This window comes from Bubalus bubalis, chromosome 7 (assembly GCF_019923935.1).
Source record: "Bubalus bubalis isolate 160015118507 breed Murrah chromosome 7, NDDB_SH_1, whole genome shotgun sequence".
NCBI classification, from domain to species: Eukaryota; Metazoa; Chordata; class Mammalia; order Artiodactyla; family Bovidae; genus Bubalus; species Bubalus bubalis.
In genome coordinates, this window is record NC_059163.1 from 79,789,919 (window position 1) to 79,810,729 (window position 20,811).

A 20,811-nucleotide genomic window follows, 5' to 3' on the forward strand; every position below is an offset into this window, starting at 1 on the left:
ATTTCATGTTGATAATTCATAATTAAATAGGCATTTTATACTTGTATTTGTATACTGGGTTGTTTATTTTTGTTGCATAATAAAAGAATAGCTTTCATTTTTGGTTCAGTTCAGTTCAGTCACTCACGTGTCCGACTCTTTGCTACCCCGTGAATCGCAGCACGCCAGGCCTCCCTGTCCATCACCAACTCCCAGAGTTGACTGAGACTCACGTCCATCGAGACAGTGGTGCCATCTAGCCATCTCATCCTCTGTCGTCCCCTTCTGCTCTTGCCCCCAATCACTCCCAGCATCAGAGTCTTTTCCAATGAGTCAACTCTTCGCATGAGGTGGCCAAAGTCCTGGAGTTTCAGCTTTAGCATCATTCCTTCCAAAGAAATCCCAGGGCTGATCTCCTTCAGAATGGACTGGTTGCATCTCCTTGCAGTCCAAGGGACTCTCAAGAGTCTTCTCCAACACCACAGTTCAAAAGCATCTATTCTTCAGCATTCAGCCTTCTTCACAGTCCAACTCTCACATCCATACATGACCACAGGAAAAACCATAGCCTTGACTAGACGGACCTTTGTTGGCAAAGTAATGTCTCTGCTTTGGAATATGCTATCTAGGTTGACATAACTTTCCTTCCAAGGAGTAAGCATCTTTTAATTTCATGGCTGCAGTCACCATCTGCAGTGATTTTGGAGCCCAAAAATAAATATCATGTATGAAATGAGTTGCCAGTCCAGGTTTGATGCACGATACTGGATGCTTGGGGCTGGTGCACTGGGACGACCCAGAGGGATGGAATGGGGAGGGAGGAGGGAGGAGGGTTCAGGATGGGGAACACATGTAAACCTGTGGCGGATTCATTTTGATATTTGGCAAATCTAATACAGTTATGTAAAGTTTAAAAATAAAATAAAATTAAAAAAAAAAAAAGAAAAAAAAAAAATATAAAGTGTGACACTGTTTCCACTGTTTCCCCATCTATTTCCCATGAAGTGATGGGACCGGATGCCATGATCTTCGTTTTCTGAATGTTGAGCTTTAAGCCAACTTTTTCACTCTCCTCTTTCACTTTCATCAAGAGGCTTTTTAGTTCCTTTTCACTTTCTGCCATAAGGGTGGTGTCATCTGCATATCTGAGGTTATTGATATTTCTCCTGGCAATCTTGATTCCAGCCTATGCTTCATCCAGTCCAGCGTTTCTCATTATGTACTCTGCATATAAGTTAAATAAGCAGGGTGACAATATACAGCCTTGACGTACTCCTTTTCCTATATGGTTAGTATCTCAAAAAACATCTCTTGTCATGTACCTCTGTAATTTCATATTTCTCTTCTGTGGAAACATGGGTATTTCAAACTACTCCAATGTATTTGTATGTCATATTCTAAAATGTACCCCAGCTTAAGAACTGACCAGCAAATGATCACATAAATCAAGAAATGCAATTTTTCTAGCAGTTCATATGTATACTTGACACTGTATAAATTGTTTATAAGTTTTAGGTGGATGATAGTGAGCTTGGATAGATATTTATCATGGTTTGATTGAAGTAATTTGTTGATCTTTTCCGAATCCATGTCATTTGTTAGTTCTCTTGCTCTCAGACATTGAGCTTGGTCATATGATTTGCCTTGTTTAATAGGAGAATAACAAGCAAATATGATGCAAGCAAAGACTTGAAAAGCACTTACACTGCTTACCCTCTTATTGTGCTTTATATCCTGCAACTAAATAAATAAGCTTTAGCTCAGTTCAGTTCAATCTCTCAGTTGTGTCCAACTCTTTGTGACCCCATGGACTATAGCATACCAGGCTTCCCTGTCCATAGCCAACTCCTGGAGTTTACTCAAACTCATGTCCATAGAGTCAGTGATGCCATCCAACCATCTCATCCTCTGTCGTCCCCTTCTCCTCCTGCCTTCAATCTTTCCCAGCATCAGGGTCTTTTCCAATGAGACAGTTTTTGCATCAGGTGGCCAAAGTATGGGAGCTCTAGCTAGTCTCTCAATAATGAGATGCTTGGCTCAGTCATTCCTTTTACTGCAGCAAATGGGGAGCCAAACTTCAGACCAGAGAGAGGCCACTGTAGTTCAAGCAGCTTCTAGCATTAGCAATCCCAGTCAAAACCAGCAGTGCTCACCAGATAAGCAGAACCACCCATTACAGATTAATGTAGACTTTTTGAGTGATAACCAATGGTTGTTCTTTTTAGCTACTAAGTTATAGATTGATTTGTTACACAGCAATAAACAATGATATAATATGTACTGGAAATATACAGCAGAACAAAAAATCTTGCCAAAGACCATTAACATTTTGTTAATTAAAATAACATTAATAAAGTTATAATATTATATTAATATAATTTTGCTATATTAAAAAAATCCTTTGTAGCCAGATTTTCAGAGTAGGAGACAATCTTGGATATGATTCCTTCTCTATCCTTGGCTCTATAGATATCCCTGCTGCTTTTGCTGCTGCTGCTGCTAAGTCGCTTCAGTCGTGTCCGATTCTGTGCGACTCCATAGACGGCCTCCAACCAGGCTCCTCTGTCCCTGGGATTCTCCAGGCAAGAACACTGGAGTGGGTTGCCATTTCCTTCTCCAATGCATGAAAGTGAAAAGTGAAAGTGAAGTTGCTCAGTTGTGTCCAACTCTTTGCGACCTCATGGACGGCAGCCTACCAGGCTCCTCTATCCATGGGATTTTCCAGGCAAGAGTACTGGAGTGGAATGCCATTGCCTTCTCTGACAGATATTCCTAACAATTACCAAATCAATCAATAAACAATGGGTGTCAACTAAGTGCCTGGAACAGCACTAGATGCTGAAAATACAAAAGCGAATCAATTAGACTTCTATCATTATGTTCATTGAACTCACACAAAAATCAAGTTATTGGATTGTTATAACATACTCTGTGATACTTGCCACGGGAAAATCTTTGCTCTTCAAAGTCAAGGTGATTTCTAGTCTATGGGGTCACAAAATAGTTGGACACTACTTAGCAAGTAAACAACAACAAAAGTTAACTCAATTTGTGTATTTCATTGTATATGGCCATTATCTTCCTCTTCTCCCAGAAGTTCTACAGATATGATATTCATTAGTTCTGTTCATTAATACTTATTTCCCCTACTTTGGAGGAACATGGTAGCATTGCATATTCCCTCAGGCAGTAGACTGAAAAGTGGGCACAAATTGTTTCCTTCCCTCTTTCCATGCCCTTTTACAACATGTCTTCCTGTTAAGAGGTAGGACCTATGTGCCCATTTTGACGCTGGGCTTGGCCATATGATTTGCTTGAGCCAATAGGCCTGGAGCAAATGTGACCCAAGGTGAAACTTAAAAAGTGCTTGTGTATTGAGGCTTGCTCTCTTGCTGCTCTTAGAACCCTGTGACTACCACCAAGAGAACAAGCCAAGGCTAGCCTCCTGACGATGAGGGACACCTGAACTGATTGCTCTGTTGTCCCAGCTGACAGTTCACCCTCAGAAACAGAGCTGCCTTGTTGACAGGTAGCTTTTCACAAACACCTGAGTGAGCCCAGGCTGGGCAAGCAGAACTGTCTGGCTGAGCCTAATGAAAATTGCTATTCCATAGAATCATGAACTAAACAAAGTTGATGTTACAAACTTTTAAGTTTTGAGGTGGTTTGTTATGCCCTATCTGATATATCAACTCCTCTGAAGTTAGGCATAGCTACACAATTTGCTTCACCCAATGAAATATTTTACTTCTGGCAGAAGTCTTTCAGAGCTGGACTATGCTTTGGTTATCTTTTTTCTCTTGTTATGCTGACTTAGGAACTTTCAGATTGGGGGGCGTCCCATAAACATGGGTCCCTGGGTGGACACAGAACAGTTCCCCCTACCCTCCCCAATACCAAGTTTTGGAGAACATATAGTTTAAGTAAGAAATAAATTTTTATATTAAACCTCTGAGATTTTGGGTTTCTATTATTGGAGCATTACCCAGCCCATCTGACTAACATAGAATTTGGTGCCCAGAAGGAAGTATAGTTATGATAGAAAATCTAAAATATATTCTATGACTTAAAAGCTCAGTGAGTAGTGGCGAGGAAACTGTTGTTAGAGGCTGGGAAGTAGGCAATCCATGTTAGCTGTGGTAAAATATTTTGCTAATACTATTCATGCATGCCACTCATTTGTCCCCTTTTTAAACAGTTATTATGTTCCTGTCCCACCACTGTATGTTAAGTGCACATGTGTGTGTGTGTGTGTGTGTGTGTGTGCGCGCGTAAGCAGAGAAGATAGATACTTTGTCATTTCAGGTCTCTATAACAAGAGACATATTTTTTTTCCTGTTCTAATACAGGAAGTACCAAGCATCACCCAGAGATGCTGGACTTTGAGATTAATGCCAGTACTGAATAGAATTTTTGGAGTTTCACTTGTGATAGGAATGAATATATTTTGCAGCATAAGGAGAGTGACATGTAAATTGGTGATTAGAAGGATGGATTGCAGTAATCATTGGTACTGTTCACTAGTAAATTTTGGTTAATTTTCCTTCTGGGCAAATGATAGAATTACACTTTCCTGCTTCCTTCAAGGTAGCATGCCCACATAATTTGCTTTTGTCAATGAAATATGAGTGAAATTTACTTCGATCACTTTTAGAAACAGCCTGTTTGACTTTCATCTTCCTTCAGCCTATCATGCAAGTGGGGAAGCTCCAGAGATTGGTTGGAGCCTCCTTAAGCCAACTGGTTGCTTGGTGACAATCTCATGGAGTGATGTTCTCCCACCCCCTCCCTTCCTTCTACCAGAAATGAACATACAAATGGACAGGAAATAACTGTTTTGTTGTTATTTTTAAGCCACTAAAACTTCTGGATCCTTTGTTACTGCATCAGTAACTTGCTGCTACTGCTTAGTCGCTTCAGTCTTGTCTGACTCTGTGAGACCCTAAGGACTGCAGCCTTACCAGGTTCCTCTGCCCTTGGGATTCTCTAGGCAAGAGTATTAGAGTGGGTTGCCATGCCCTCCTCCATAGGATCTTCCTGACCCAGAAGGGATTGAACCTGGGTCTCCTGCATTGTATGCAGATTCTTTACCGCTGAGCCACCAGGGAAGCCCTAGCAACCTAGGCTATCCTAACCAATGTCGAGTACTGTGAAAGAGATCAGGAAAGCTACAGAGGTTGATAATTTTGGCGATTACAGTTCCAGTAGAATCCATAACTGAAACCATCCACTGATGACTCCAAAACATCTTCATTCCTGATTTCACTTGCTTCTTCAATTGTGTTCATTCTAAAAAAGATGATTATGAGATTCTGAATTTCACTTTTTTTTTTTTTTTTTTAATTTTTGAAAATTCAAAACTGCATCTTTCACTACTGAGGAAGAAGTGATGAGCAGGACTACTTTCTCCTGGGGGCAAGGGTGGGAAGAGAGGTAGATAAGGAAGGATAACCCACAAAATAGGGAGGGTAGAACCGAATTCAGAATTCACAGGCGTTTCCAATAAGAATTAAAACGTGTTTTCCACAGACTTATGCATAAATTCCCAGGAATACACAGTACTTCTCAGCAAACTTTGGGGTCTTGGTTTCGGTTCAGCACCTTGCACATATACAGAAACACATGCACAATCACTGTGGAGCAAAAGTAAAAACTGTCATTGGAGTTCATATTTAATTAAAAGCTTTCTCTGTGTGTGAAGAAATATTTTCTCTAGAGCAGCGCAGAATTTATTCCAAACGTTTAAGTGCTAAATCCGTACCGCGCACTGTACCAGGATTAGGCAAGTGAAAGATGACACGGAACACAAGACTCAATGGGTTGCTGTCCAGGAGCTTACATTTTGCCGAGCATAAGTTTCTCCTTTTGGAGTTTTAACCCAGCCACATCTAATCCTCTGCCCCGTAAACGATTTCCGGTGAAGTCCCACTTCTTTTCCCTAATTTTACAAATATTCTCGCTTTCTGAGATGTCATTGCCCTGGAAACTGAAGTCACTGTGGGCTGTCTTTGGACATTTGGCAGATCTCGGATGCAGCTGAATCACCGGCTTGTTCTTTCCCTACAGTAGCGAGATGACAGTGACCCCAAAAGTTTCCAGCACTTAGAGCATAAACTTAAAGCAGCCCGAACCTTCAAGGGACCCACAACTTTAGCGGCTTCCACTGCCCTTCTATCATGGATCCTAAGGAAGTTAAGGCGGTTGGGTCAGACCCTGCAACAGTCGCAGCGCATTGTTCTGGGCGCTAAACCCATAAGCAGCGCAGAACTGAGAAATCTAAGGCCCGGCAGCTATCCCAAGTGTGCAAAGACCGTAAAGTGCCCATCTCTACTGGACTCCAAATACCGGCATGCATCGCGCCGAAACGGCAATCTCCGCTTAGGAATCCCAGCGCAAAGGGGCCTGGGAAGTGAAGTCTCCGGGCGTCCGGAGTCGCGGTGCGAAGGCAGAAGGAAAGCATTGCTAGTCTGCTCCATTAGCGCGCCGGTTCCTGGCCAAGCTCCGAGCCTCTCGCTGCTGCTCAGGGTTTTCGCGGGCGGCGGGAGCAGTATGGCTTGCTTGAGTAAACTCCGGGGGGAGGGGAGAGAGGGGAGTAGATGGGGAGGCGGGGTCAGCGGAAGCGGCAGGTTGCTTCCTTCTCCTCAGGCTCCCTCCCCGCCTCTCCCAGAGGGAGCGATGGGAGGGGGAGGGAAGGGCAGAGGGAAGGTAGTGTGACACGTGTCAATCAACCCCCCTCCGGGGGGCGCGCGCTCCGGGGCTCGCGCCGAGGGCTCGCGCCCCTGCCTCGTGCCTGCGCCGCTCGTATGTAAATGAGGGCGCGTGACGCGGGACGCAGATGGACAAGGGAAGAGAGAGAATGGCCGCTGCCGCCGCCGCTGCTGCCGCCGCCGCCGCCGCCGCCGCTCAGTGCCGGAGCCCTCGGTGCGCGGCGGAGAGGAGAGGATTCCGGCGGGAACTCGACTCTTGGCGCCACCGCCTCATGCACTGTGTAGGTAAGAGAGACACGGGCCGGAGCCCCGGCTCCGCGCGGCGACGAGTGCCGCAGCCCGAGGAGTTTGTGGCTGAGCGGTTTAGTTGAATCTTCCTTTCGGGTCAGTTCAATGGGGGAGCGAGATGGGAGCGGCGGCGGCGCGGCGGCTCCGGCGCTCGCCTTTTGTCTGGCGGCTCCTCGCCCGGCGCGGTCCGCGCTCATTCTCCTTAGCTCTTGGGCTCCCCTGGAACTGTTAGTTCGGACCCGCTCGCCGAGCCCCCGAGGAAACGGCTCGCTTGCGCTCTCCCCGAAACTCGTCGGCGCCCCTCGCCGCTCATCGTCAGCCCTGTCAATAGGGAGGAAGCGGGCCGGCGTGTCGGCGCCCGGGCTGAGGGGAGCCGGCGGGCAGAGCTGACGGGAGGAAGGCGGGCAGGTCCGCGCCCCCGCCGGGCGCACACACACCCCCTTCTGCCGCCGTGGGCCGGGCGGGCGGGTGGACGCGGCCGGGCTCCGGGGACGAGGACCTGAGCGACCCTAGGGCGCTCGCGGGGCTGGTGCCTAGGGTGGGCCCGCTGGGGGCGAGGGGCGGCGGGGGCGTCGCCCGAGGGGCGGGGGCGCCCAACTCTGCCCTCTCGTGCTCGGCGGTGGCGGCGCGGTGTGTACCCCTTTAAGAAGGAGCCGCTCGAGCGCTGACGGTTGGGATTTGAAGTTCTTCCTCCCTCTTTGGAAGTCTGGACTGAGAGGGGGTGTTGCCATGGCGACGGCACCCACCCCCCCCCCCGCGCCCTTCTCCTCACGGACGCCCCGACGACTCGGGTCCTCTTTTACTGTCATGTGATGGACCCTTCCCCGCACAGACATGCACATCGCTCTCCCCACCTCGCATCCCCTTCTGCAATTTCGTCTTCCCTTTTGGTTGGGTGGGAATCATTTTGCTTCAAACTTCTGGGCTGCGGACTGTCATTCTGCGGGTTCCTCGGGGGTGGCGTGAGGTGGTGGGATCTCGCCGCCTTGCCGCCGTGGCTTTTTTGTCTGAGTGAGACGTGTACGTGGAGCTGTTATCCAGCAGGTTGGTTGAGTGGGCACTGAGGGGATAACGCGGGTTGTGGGATGGGGTGTGTTGTGTTTGTTTTGGCAAGGGTTGATGGGTAGGAGAGTATGAGAAGAGGTGAAGGGAAGGTTGCATTGTATAAGGAGTGGATAGTGGCAAGCAGCTTGCTCAACTGGCGATTAAACCTTGGCTTTGGGAGTTGAGTAAGAAACCTTAGTGCCCTAAGAAAACAACTACCTTGTTTCCATCTGTTCTTGCGCCACCTCGCACCCCTTTCCCTCCCCCCACTCCCCTCAGATTTGTTTAGTTAGCGCTTGAAGATCTTTCTTTTTTTCAGTAGTGGAAAGGAGATCGTGGTAAGAAACTAGTACAACTTAACTCAGAAATGTGCACTGCAGAGTACGGTGGGTATAGGAAAACATACGAGAAGGAAGGTTGCTCTCATTAGGGACGTTTATGTTTAAGCAAGTCACAGTTTTACCCTTCATATGTTTTGTTGTTATCTAAGGAAACGTTCTAGGAAATAGCTTTAGTCAAGTAGTCATAAGTGATTTTGCTTTAAAAAATGTGAAAAAGAACCTCATCGCATTTTTATGTAAAATTTTAAGCGAAGTGTTGCTAATGACTCCCGAATACAAAATGGACCCTGTTTTTATAATTGCTTATGTAAAGATCTCTTCCACTGACAACCTGTTTGAAAACTATTGAGTTGTTCAGTTAGTCAGGCAGGATGATAGCATTGTAATACTGGCTCGAGATACTGTGTTAAGTTTTGCCGAGGCACACAGTTATTTGACGATGTATTTGGACAATTTTTATATTTTAGAATACTTTGGCTTTTTGTTTTTTCTCATCTTGCTTGTTTAGTTGCATTAAGTATCACTTTGTCTCACAAAAATATGTTTTTGAAAAATAGTCGAATTTTTGTTAAACGCAAAATTAATTGGATTTGATGGAAAAGGGAAACAGGATATCTTTCTGTCTTACCTACTTGGATACTCTAGTAGCATTAGAAGACGTTGAAAATTGAGTTAATGGTGTGTGTTTAATATGCAGTCACTATATTCACTTGTACGATCTTTGAAAGGAATTTTTTTCCCCCCACTAAGCCCTAACTATATTTGAGAATTACTTCCCACATCCCAGTCCTACTCAGGAGACCTAGGAAGATCCACCTCCTACTTATAAACAATAAAACTCTTAAGCAGGGTAAACACTGGTTGATTGGATTTTTTCAGTAGTCTCTGTGTGAAGCACCTATTCATAGTATGAATTGAGATTGAATGTATTTGTAACTGCGTTTTGCTATTTGTAAACATGTTTGCAAAGAAACTGTATTCTTTTTACTGTGCCTGTGTGTATGTGTGTGAATATGTGTACTTCCATATTGAATATTTAGTGCTCTTATTGACATTTTACAAAATATTTTGTCTGCCTTTGGGGAAGAAAATGATCTACAAGTCTTTTTTTAAAATGAGGTATGAAAATTGTAAGCAGTGTTTCAAGGCTGTACAGCAAATTAGTATTGAATTAATAGTGAAATTTTAAAATCTCAGTTCTTAGCCTAAATCTTTAATCTTTTTCATTTTTTAAATAACATATTAATGTTTTAATTTTATGGGCAAAAAGTCCATTTTACTTGTCACAACTGCTTGTAGTTAGCTAAGATGTTTAATTCTTGATATGGAAAATATCGTTTACCTTTCTCTATTTGTGGAGCTCATCTCTTTATGTTAGATTTATGGCTACTCTGTGATTTAATCCTAGTATTTCTTTTTTTTAGAATTGAGGAGTTGTTCTGTAAGCTCTGTGTCACAATATCATTATTTACAATGTGGTGCTTTTTACAATTTGATTTTTTTTCCCTGCAATCCTGTACTGTGCTAACTTTCGAGAAGGTTCATCTAACAAATGTTTGAGTGCTTGTTGGATATAATTAGTAGTATTTGATCCCTGGGTCGGGAAGATCCCCTGGAGAAGGAAATGGCAACCCACTCCAGTATTCTTGCCTGGAGAATCCCATGGACGGTGGAGCCTGGTAGGCTACAGTCTGCGGGATCGAAAAGAGTTGGACACGACCGAGCGACTTCTATTCACTTCACTCAGCATGATATTGAGAGATAACAGATATAGACCTGGATTGTATGAAATACATAATTAGTATCTGATAAGTCATAAAATTTAAAGCAAAGTCTAGGATAAAAGAAACGCATTAATATATTTTTAAACTTTATCAGGACTTGTATAGTCTATTAGGATATTTGATCTGGGAAATGCAAGTTTTTTGTTTTAACTTTTAATTTTGATATAATCTCAAATTTACAAGAAAAGTTGGAAGAATAGTACAAGGGACTCCTCTATATCCTTCCCCACATTCAGCAATTGTATTACATTTTGCAGTATTTGCTTTATCATTCTTGCCCTGTATCTATCTATATCTTTTTTTTTCTGGACCATTCAAAGGTGATTTGGAGACATGATGCCTCTTTATCCCTAAATTCTTCAGTTATACTTCCTAAAACCAAGGACATTGTCTTGCCTAACCATAGTATAGTTATTAAAACCAGGTAATATAACATTGACATACTTTAATAATACTATTACTGAATTCATAATTCATGTTCATGTTTTATCAATTTTATTTTATAGCTTTTCCCCCCAGCCAGGATCATACATTGCATTTGGTTGTCATATTTCTTTAGTCTCTTTAAATCTGGAACATTTCCTCAGCCTTTCCTGTATTTCTTGACCTTGACATTTTTGAAAAGTACAGGACAGTTATTTTGTCGAATGTCCCTCAGTTTGAATTTGTCTGTTGTTTCCTCATGATTAGATTGGTTATGCAGTTTTGGCAGGAATATCTTCTGTCCTTCTTAATACCTTGTATATTAAGGTTCATGATGTTGGTTTGTTCCAACGTTGGTGATGGTACCTTTGAAAGTTTGGTTGATGTGGTATTCTCCATATTTCTCCCTAAAAGTTACTGTTTGTCCTTTTGTAATTAATATGTAATTGATGGGACAATACTTTGAAGAATAGGATATTTACATAGTCTCATAAAACTTACCCACAAGTTTTAACATCCATTCATGACTTTTTGTTCTGTGGCTAGTAGTTGATACTCTGTCATAAAGCAGTCTTTCCTCTCTTCCTTTATTTTGTTATTTTCATTAGAATGAACTCATTGATTCTTAACTTTATTCAGTGGCTAAATCCATTGCTGTCATTATTTTGATTTCCAGGTTGTCCTAGGTTTGGCCAGTGGGAGCCTCATCAAGCTGGTTCCAGTGTTTTTTTGACAAACCATGTGTTTCCCCAATCCCTCCCTGCCCAGTGATTATTTTTGAGCACTTCTTTCTTCCCAAACAAAATATTCCAGGTTTATCTTGGATTTTACCTGTCCCAGCCCTGACATCAGCCATTTTTCCAAGGAGTCTTAGATTCTTTTTAGTGGAAAATAGATTTAGATACGAAAATGTGAACAGGAGGTGTCAGGACTGTTGTTAAGCCCTATTTTATGATACAGAAGTTAATCATCAGTGTAATTGATTTCCTTAAGGTTACAACAGTAAAACAATGAAGATTTGATTAGAATTATTCTATAAACTCCAGCATATTTCCAACATAGCATCATTGTCCCAGTAGAAATAGTTTTCTAGCAGCCACATTTAAAAGGCATGTTTGATTTAGCCCAGTATATTAAAAATATTTAAAATTAACCCATATAAAACTGTTGAATTAGTTTACATTCTTTTTAAAATATTAAGTCTTTGAAATCAGTTATTATATCTCAAGTTGGACTGGCTACATTTCAGATGCTTAGTAGCCTCTTGCAGCAAATGGCTACCACATTGGACAGCGCAGTTTTATAATGAGTGACTCCAGCAAAGTCTAGATTACCTGAATACCACACTTATTCACTTCTGTTGAATAAGTGATACTAACCAAACTGATAGCTTTCCCCAAATCTTTTATTCCCCATGTCTTTTGTTTGAATACTGTAATATAGCAAATGGGAATATGGATCTTGGAACTAGACTATCTTGTGTTTGAATTCTAACTGTTAACCACCTACCAGTTACCACCTACAAGTTACTCAATCTCTCTGTACGTCAGTCCCTTACCTATAAATTGAAGATAATAAAAGTTGTTTGAAAATTAATTGTGTTGATATCTGTTAATATGTCTGCCAAAGAAAGCATGCCTTAAACTGCCTATTATTGTTATTGAATTATACAGGTTATTAGCAGCTTTGAGTTTTTGCCAATAGATTGTTTCTGGCGGGAATGCCAATGAACAATGAAAAGATCCTGAGTCATGTTAAAGAAGACGATAGTAAGGGCTTAAAAGATCTATATTCCAGGATATTCTTGAGCCATAGTCATGGAGTTTAAGAATCACAGTATAGTCACTTGGCTTGGTCTTTGCTTTTTATATGGAAGGAGAGCAAAAGACATTTCATGCCATTCTACATTCTAAGGGATATTTTGGCTTCGTAGTAACTGAATATAAGAAATTAGTTTAAATTCATTTAAAAAAGCCTGTACCGTACTAGATCATCTTGAACTCTTTGTTGTTACCTACTCTCTGTATTCTTCCTGTTAACCATGTCACTGTCTTTGAGCTCTGCACTCAGCAAGTGTTAGCAGAGTAAACTTTCTTCCAAACTACCTGCTCACAACCATAATCAGGGTCAGAAAATATTATCTTCCTCTACTTTTAACCTCTGAAGAAGTTACAGAGCACTTCATAGAGCTATAACACATAATGTGTCCGACTCTTTGCGACCCCCAAGGACTGTAGCCTATCAGGCTCCTCCGTCCATGGGATTTTCCAGGCAAGAGTGCTGGAGTGGATTGCCATTTCCTTCTCCAGGAGATCTTCCTGACCCAGGAATTAAACTCCGGGCTCCCCCATTGCAGGCAGACGCTTTACCGTCTGAGCCACCAGGGAAGCCTCAAAGATGGGATAGTCCAGGGAAATATAGTTCTACATAATCAGCTTGACACTTCTTTCTGGGTGCTTCTTTTTCTCCTACTCCTTTGTTTTTCTGCTAACATCTGCTTCATCTTGTCACTATTGCTGTGTAAATCCCAGAAGAGAAGATTTATGTAGAAATCTGGATTTGATGAGAACTGGTATGAATGGGTCAACTACCCAAAAACTTAGACCCTAAAACTATTGTTTCAAATAGCATTTATTTTATTCATTAAAAAAGATGTGAATTATACCACTATCTAATATGTATCAGGCAAGTGGAATCTGTGATGATCATGAGTAGTTGGGTGGTAAAGACACATATCCAAATTTCTCTGTAAAATAGGCTTACTGTGAATTTTGCATGTAAAATTTGAAATTCTGTATACTCTTCAATTGTATACCTGGAAGTTCTGCCATCCTTGGGTTCAAACAATATATGAATTTTATGTATTTGCAGATGTTAGAAACAGGCTGTGTGTCGGTGTGAGCATACCGTACATATCCTCCTTTCTCTGTGGGCTTGCTGTCTCTTCCTGTCCATGCTACTTCCCTTAGCTGGCTACATGTGTGTACCCCTCTCCCTGTTTGGGTGGGTACTGTGGTAAGTTCCTATTATGTCACCATAAGTAGCTATTATGTATTCTCCATGCTCCTCTGACTTATCTTTTGATCCTGGTCTTTATTTTTTCTACCACAATGCAGTCTTGGCAGGAGCAACAAAGGCATGTAAACTTTTGGATATACAATTTTTCTTTCTTTTTGGTTATTCCAGTTTTTCCAATTATATGTTATTAAGGTTTAGAGTTCCTTTTTCCTTTGGCTAATATTCCTTCTTTGTGTGTGTGTGTTTTTGTGTGTTTTATTCACCACAGAATATAGGAAAGACAATGTGAATAGGCCCAGACCAACTACTACTGCCATTAGGAAACTAATTAAGGTAACAAAATAATGCCATATTTGTATTTGAAGAATGCTACTTTGCTCTTAATTAAAGCTAAATAAAAATTTGTTTTGAGACTTCTTATGTTTTCTAGAAAACAACTTACAACTTACTTTTCTGTATCTTCTTATAGTTTTCCCACTCATTTGCAACAGTCCTATTCTGCTTGCTTATATTTGCTTCTTTGTTTTTCTTTGTTCTTTACCTTAATCTATTACTAAGTTATTGCTATTTTCTTTACAATATCCCTTTGAATTTTGTTTTTTCTGATGAAGTCAAACACTTGGGCAGGTTCAGATGAGAGTCTAGTTTATGCCAGTAGCTGCATAGCTGATTTACTGCCCTTCACCGTAGCTTACAGCCTATATTAAATCATTGTTTGGAATAACTACTTTGATTTTTGTAGTTTAAAAAGCAGTGGTATCTCCCATGTGTCTTTTTTCATCAAATACAAGTTAGTCGATCATAGTCCATCAGACTTCTTTCCTGTTTGGCTCACTTCTTCTTTAGACAGCCCAGCCACTTACATTGATTTTTACTTCTGGTTTGTACACGTTGCCCCAAATTCTTGAGTATATTATTAATCATAACAGCCACCCTGCATCCTCAGTCACCTTTAAAATTCAGTTGTATCCTAGAGTCTTCTCTAAAGCATTTATTGAAAAACAAGTTTAAGATCTTTCTCTGTTAATTTCAAACTGATTAGTTCATTTCTGATGGCTGTATGTAAGATGTGTATGTAGGAAAATAACTTTGTCCAGTAGTCTTCATATTTAAATAGTAAACTAGGAAACAGTTTAGGGACAAAGGGCTAAGTCTGCAAATGGTAAAAAGGATTAAGAATTGAAAAAACACAGTTCCTCATTAGCCTCTACCACTGGTTCCAGATAGGAAAAGGAGTATGTCAAGGCTGTATATTGGTCACCCTGCTTATTTAACTTAGATGCAGAGTACATCATGAGAAATACGGGGCTGGAAGAAGCACAAGCTGGAATCAAGATTGGTGGGAGAAATATCAATAACCTCAGATATGCAAATGACACCACCCTTACGGCAGAAGGTGAAGAGGAACTAAAAAGCCTCTTGATGAAAGTGAAAGAGGGGAGTGAAAAAGGGGAGTGAAAAAGTTGGCTTAAAGCTCAACATTCAGAAAACGAAGATCATGGCATCTGGTCCCATCACTTCTTGAGAAATAAATGGGGAAACAGTGACTGACTTTATTTTTTGGGGCTCCAAAATCACTGCAGATGGTGACTGTAGCCATGAGATTAAGAGATACTTGCTCCTTGGAAGGAAAGTTGTGACCAACCTGGACAGCATTGTAAAAAGCAGAGACATTACTTTGTCAGCAAAGGTCCATCCAGTCAAGGCTATGGTTTTTCCACTGGTCATGAATGGATGTGAGAGTTGGACTATAAAGAAAGCTGAGCACTGAATAATTGATGGTTTTAACTGTGGTGTTGGAGAAGACTCTTGAGAGTCCCTTGGACTGCAAGGAGATTCAACCAGTCCATCCTAAAGGAGATCAGTCCTGAGTGTTCATTCAAAGGACTGATGTTGAAGCTGAAACTCCAATACTTTGGCCACCTCATGCGAAGAGCTGACTCATTTGAAAAGACCCTGATGCTGGGAAAGATTGAGGGCAGGAGGAGAAAGGGACAATAGAGGATGAGATGATTGGATGGCATCACTGGATCAATGGACATGTTTGGGTAAACTCTGGGAGTTGGTGATGGACAGGGAAGTCTGGCGTGCTGCAGTTCATGGGGTTGCAAAGAGTTGGCCATGACTGAATGACTGAACTGAACTGAACTGTAGCTAAAACTCCAATATTTTGGCCACCTGATGGGAAGAGCCAGTTCATTGGGGAAGATTGAGGGCAGGAGAAGAAGAGGGCAACAGAGGATGAGATGGTTGTTGCATCATCAACTAAATGGACATGAGTTTGAGCAAAGTCCAGGAGATAGTGAAGGACAGGGAAGCCCAGCGTACTGCAGTCATGGCGTCGCAAAGAGTTGGATGCGACTGAGTGACTGAACAAGTTATAACCTTAGGCACAAGTCATTTTACTTTTCACAGATAGAAATCTGTGAAACTAGGATAGTATCTGTCCTTAAAGGTTCTCTATTTTTGGTTTTTATGAAAAGTAATTACTATTACTGCTGTAATACTTATGTAGTAGTGGTTTCTGGACTGACATATAAATTAAGGAATTATCAGCATAAAGATGACATGTAAATCTGTGGAAATGAATGAGACCACCTAAGGGCAAGAGATAGTATTACTAGAGGGGAGTAGAGTACTTGGTACCACATCTTAAAGAATCTTAACACTTTTTGGATGGTGGAAGAGGAGTCTCAAAGTAAGACCACTGGACTTTTACACTGTAAAGTAAAACCGTTGGCTGAGTACAAAAACCAGGAGAGACGGCATTACCAAATCTAAGAGGAGAGAAGAGTGTTACAATAAGGAGAGATTGTTATATGTTAATGAGATGTCAAGTACCATTAAACAGGGAAGTGTACATTGTTTTTGGCAGCATGGAAGTACTTGGTGACCTTGACTGGATAAATTTAAGCAGAATGGTGGGAATGGAAGCTGTATTGTAATAGGTTAGAATGTATTTAAGATTAATGTAAGAGGAGAAAACATTTGAGAAGGTACATTTTGAGGGAGAACATAATGAATGGAGCAGTAATTGGAAGGGAGTTGCTGATGGACAGGGAAACATGGCGTGTTGCATTCCATGGGGTTGCAAAGAGTCAGACACGACTGAGCTACTGATCTGAACTGGGCTTAAGGGATGTTTGTTTCATAGATAGAAAATAAGTTGGAGAATACTTTTCTGAATTGATAATATCCATGATTGCTTTATATGTTAATTAAGCTGAGACTTGATAGCTACAAAATATTGAGAAATAATTAAATAAATAGACTTGGTTTGAATCATTGAATGTGAACTCTTGTTTTTCCTTCGAAACATATTTTCCTAAGTAAGTTCATCAACTTAATATATGTAGTATTAGTGTGTTACACATTTTAAAAGAAAGATTTTTTTCCCAGTTAGTTTACTGTTGTCAGTCATCGAATATCTTGAGTCCTACTGTGTGTCAGTTAATTGGAGTGTAATTCTATGATTCTTTCTAAACTAGGTTCTGAATTGGAAATAGACTGAAAAATAAAGAATCAAAATGTTAACTTTTTAGACGGTAAGGTTGTATTAAAGAACCTGGCTTGTAACTGAGGCCAAAACAAAGACAGTATCACTCTGAATTGAACTTGCCAACCTATCAAAGAGAAAGCAGCTGGAGCTGCAGGCCTCTTCTAATAAACAAGGAAGCTTTACTACCTGTTACCTGTGGTTTGTTATTGATACATTGGACCATCTAGGCAGGATGAGTGGTAGGCTTGGAGATGCATGAAAAATGACCTTTAAAACGTTAATCCATTCTGCTAGGAACAACTATCAGGATGCTGCCAATACTAGTCATTCTTCTTTGCTTTGGTAGGATGAGTAAGGTCTAGAAAAAAGGGCAAAAGCTCCTTCAAGAATACTTCCCCTAAAGTATTGGGAGAGGTGGGAATTGTGATTACTACATTTGCTTTTAAAGATTCACAGTTATGAGGGATGTAAAGTATTAGAGTTGGCATAATATAATGGAAAGACAGAGCAATTAATTTGATTTGAAGAATCTGAAATGACTGTACTTAAAAGGATTGAGTGAAAGTAAGGGTTACAGACTTTTTTTGTAAAGGGCTAGATGTAAACATTTAGTCCTGGTGAGCCATATAGTCTTGATTGCAACTACTCAACTCTTCTGTTCTAGTGCAAAGTTCAGTTCAGTCGCTCAGTAAAGTCTGACTCTGCGACCCCATGGACTGCAGCACTCCAGGCCTCCCTGTCCATCACCAACTCCTGGAGTTTACTCATACTCATGTCCATTGAGTCGGTGATGCCATCCAAACATCTCTTCCTCTGTGACCCCTTTTCCTCTTGCCTTCAATCTTTCCCACCATCAGGGTCTTTTCAAATGAGTCAGCTGTTCATATAAGGTGGCCAAAGAATTGGAGTTTCAGCTTCAACATCAGTCCTTCAAATGAACACTCAGGACTGATCTCCTTTAGGATAGACTGGTTGAATCTCCTTGCAGTCCAAGGGACTCTCAAGAGTCTTCTCCAACACCACAGTTCAAAAGCTTATAGTCCAACTCTCACATCCGTACATGACTACTGGAAAAACCATAACCTTGACTAGACAGACCTTTGTTGACAGAGTAATGTCTCTGCTTTTTAATATGCTGTCCAGGTTGGTCATAACTTTCCTTCCAAGGAGCAAGTGTCTTTTAATTTCATGGCTGCAGTCACCATCTGCAGTGATTTTGGAGCTCAAAAAAATAAAAAGTCTGACACTGTTTCCCTATCTATTTGCCATGAAGTGATGGGACTATATGCCATGATCTTAGTTTTCTGAATGTTGAGCTTTAAGCCAACTTTTTCACTCTCCTCTTTCACTTTCATCAAGAGGCTCTTTAGTTCTTCACTTTCTGCCATAAGGGTGGTGTCATTTGCATATCTGAGGTTATTGATATTTCTCCCACCAATCTTGATTCCAGCTTGTGCTTCTTCCAGCCCAGCGTTTCTCATAATGTACTCTGCATCTAAGTTAAATAAGCAGGGTGACAGTATACAGCCTTGACATAATCCTTTTCCTATTTGGAACCAGTCTGTTGTTCCATGTCCAGTTCTAACTGTTGCTTCCTGACCTGCATACAGATTTCTTAAGAGGCAGGTCAGGTGGTCTGGTATTCCCATCTGTTTCAGGATTTTCCACAGTTTATTGTGATCCACACAGTCAAAGGCTTTGGCATAGTCAATAAAGCAGAAATAGATGTTTTTTTGGAACTGTCTTGGTTTTTCAGTGATCCAGTGGATGTTGGCAATTTGATCTCTGGTTCCTCTGCCTTTTCTAAAACTAGCTTGAACATCTGGAAGTTCACGGTTCACATAATGCTGAAGCCTGGCTTGGAGAATTTTGAGCATTACTTTACTAGCGTGTGAGATCAGTGCTATTGTGTGGTAGTTTGAGCATTCTTTGGCATTGCCTTTCTTTGGGATTGGAATGAAAACTGACCTTTTCCAGTCCTGTGGCCACTGCTGAGTTTTCCAAATTTGCTGGCATATTGAGTGCAGCACTTTCACAGCATCATCTTTCAGGATTTGAAATAGCTCAGCTGGAATTCCATCACCTCCACTAGCTTTGTTCCTGGTGAAGCTTCCTGAGGCCCACTTGACTTTGGACTCCAGGATGTCTGGCTCTAGGTGAGTGATCACACCATCATGATTATCTGGGTTGTGAAGATCCTTTTTGTATAGTTCTTCTGTGTATTCTTGCCACTTCTTCTTAATATCTTCTGCTTCTGTTAGGTCCATACCATTTCTGTCCTTTATTGAGCCCATCTTTGCATGAAATGTTCCTTTGGTATCTAATTTTCTTGAAGAGATCTCTAGTCTTTCCCATTCTGTTGTTTTCCTCTATTTCTTCGCACTGATCACTGAGGAAGGCTTTCTTATCTCTCCTTGCTATTCTTTGGAACTCCACATTCAAATGGGTATAGCTTTCTTTTTCTCCTTTGCTTTTTGCTTCTCTTCTTTTCACAGCTATTTGTAAGGCCTCCTCAGACAAACATTTTGCATTTTTGCATATCTTTTCCTTGGGGATGGTCTTGATCCCTGTCTTCTGTACAATGTCACGAACCACCGTCCATGATTCATCAGGCACTCTATCAGATCTAGTCCCTTAAATCTATTGCTCACTTACACTGTATAATCCTAAGGGATTTGATTTAGGTCATACCTGAATGATCCAGTGATTTTCCCTACTTTCTTCAATTTAAGTCTGAATTTGGCAATAAGGAGTTCATGATCTGAGCCACAGTCAGCTCCTGGTCTTGTTTTTGCTGACTGTATAGAGCTTCTCCATCTTTGGCTGCAAAGAATATAATCAATCTAATTTCAGAGTTGGCCATCTGGTGATGTCCATGTGTAGAATCGTCTCTTGTGTTGTTGGAAGCGGGTGTTTGCTATGACCAGCACGATCTCTTGGCAAAACTGTATTAGCCTTTGCCTGGCTTCATTCTGTACTCCAAAGGCCAAATTTGCCTGTTACTCCAGGTGTTTCTTGACTTCCTACTTTGCATTCCAGTCCGCTATAATGAAAAGAACATCTGTTTTGGATGTTAGTTCTAAAAGGTCTTGTAGATCTTCATAGAACTGTTCAACTTCAGCTTCTTCAGCGTTACTGGTTGGGGCATACATAGACTTGGATTACAGTGATATTGAATGGTTTGCCTTGTAAACGGACAGAGATCATTCTTTCGTTTTTGAGATTGCATGCAAGTACTGCATTTTGGACTCTTTTGTTGATTATGATGGCTACTCCTTTTCTTATAAGGGATTCTTGCCCACAATAGTAGATATAATGATCGTCTGAGTTAAATTCACCCATTCCAGTCCATTTTACTTTGCTGATTTCTGAAATGTCGATGTTCACTCTTGCCATCTCCTGGTTGACCACTTCCAATTTGCCTTGATTCATGGACTAACATTCCAGGTTCCTATGCAGTATTGTGCTTTACAGCATCGGACCTTTTTTTTATCACCAGTCACATCCACGATTGGGTGTTGTTTTTGCTTTAGCTCCGTCTTTTCATTCTTATTTCTCCACTGATCTCCAGTAGCATATTGGGCACCTACTGACTTGGGGAGTTCATCTTTCAGTGTCCTATATTTTTGCCTTTTCATACCGTTCATGGGGTTCTCAAGGCAAGAATACTGAAGTGGTTTGCCATTCCCTTTTTCAGTGGACCACATTTTGTCAGAACTCTCCACCAT

At 41.4% G+C, this 20,811-nt stretch overlaps 1 protein-coding gene across 14 annotated transcripts in view; it reads left to right on the plus strand.

Moving 5' to 3' along the window:
* Window positions 1–6,431: 6,431 nt before the first annotated feature.
* LCORL (ligand dependent nuclear receptor corepressor like) overlaps window positions 6,432–20,811 on the plus strand; it is a 175,206-nt gene continuing 160,826 nt past the window's right edge. For 2 of the 14 annotated variants that reach the window (XM_044946048.1, XM_044946054.1), the window contains exons 1-2: window positions 6,838–6,971; window positions 13,853–13,917. Coding sequence is in view for 6 of the 14 variants with exons in the window: in XM_025290249.3 (XP_025146034.3) it covers window positions 7,787–8,018 (232 nt within the window). In the remaining 8 variants the exon portion in view is untranslated. Of the gene's footprint in view, window positions 6,972–7,585; window positions 8,019–13,852; window positions 13,918–20,811 lie in introns of those variants that run through there. The other 12 variants (XM_044946046.1, XM_006063947.3, XM_044946055.1 and 9 more) reach the window with 12 other exon arrangements.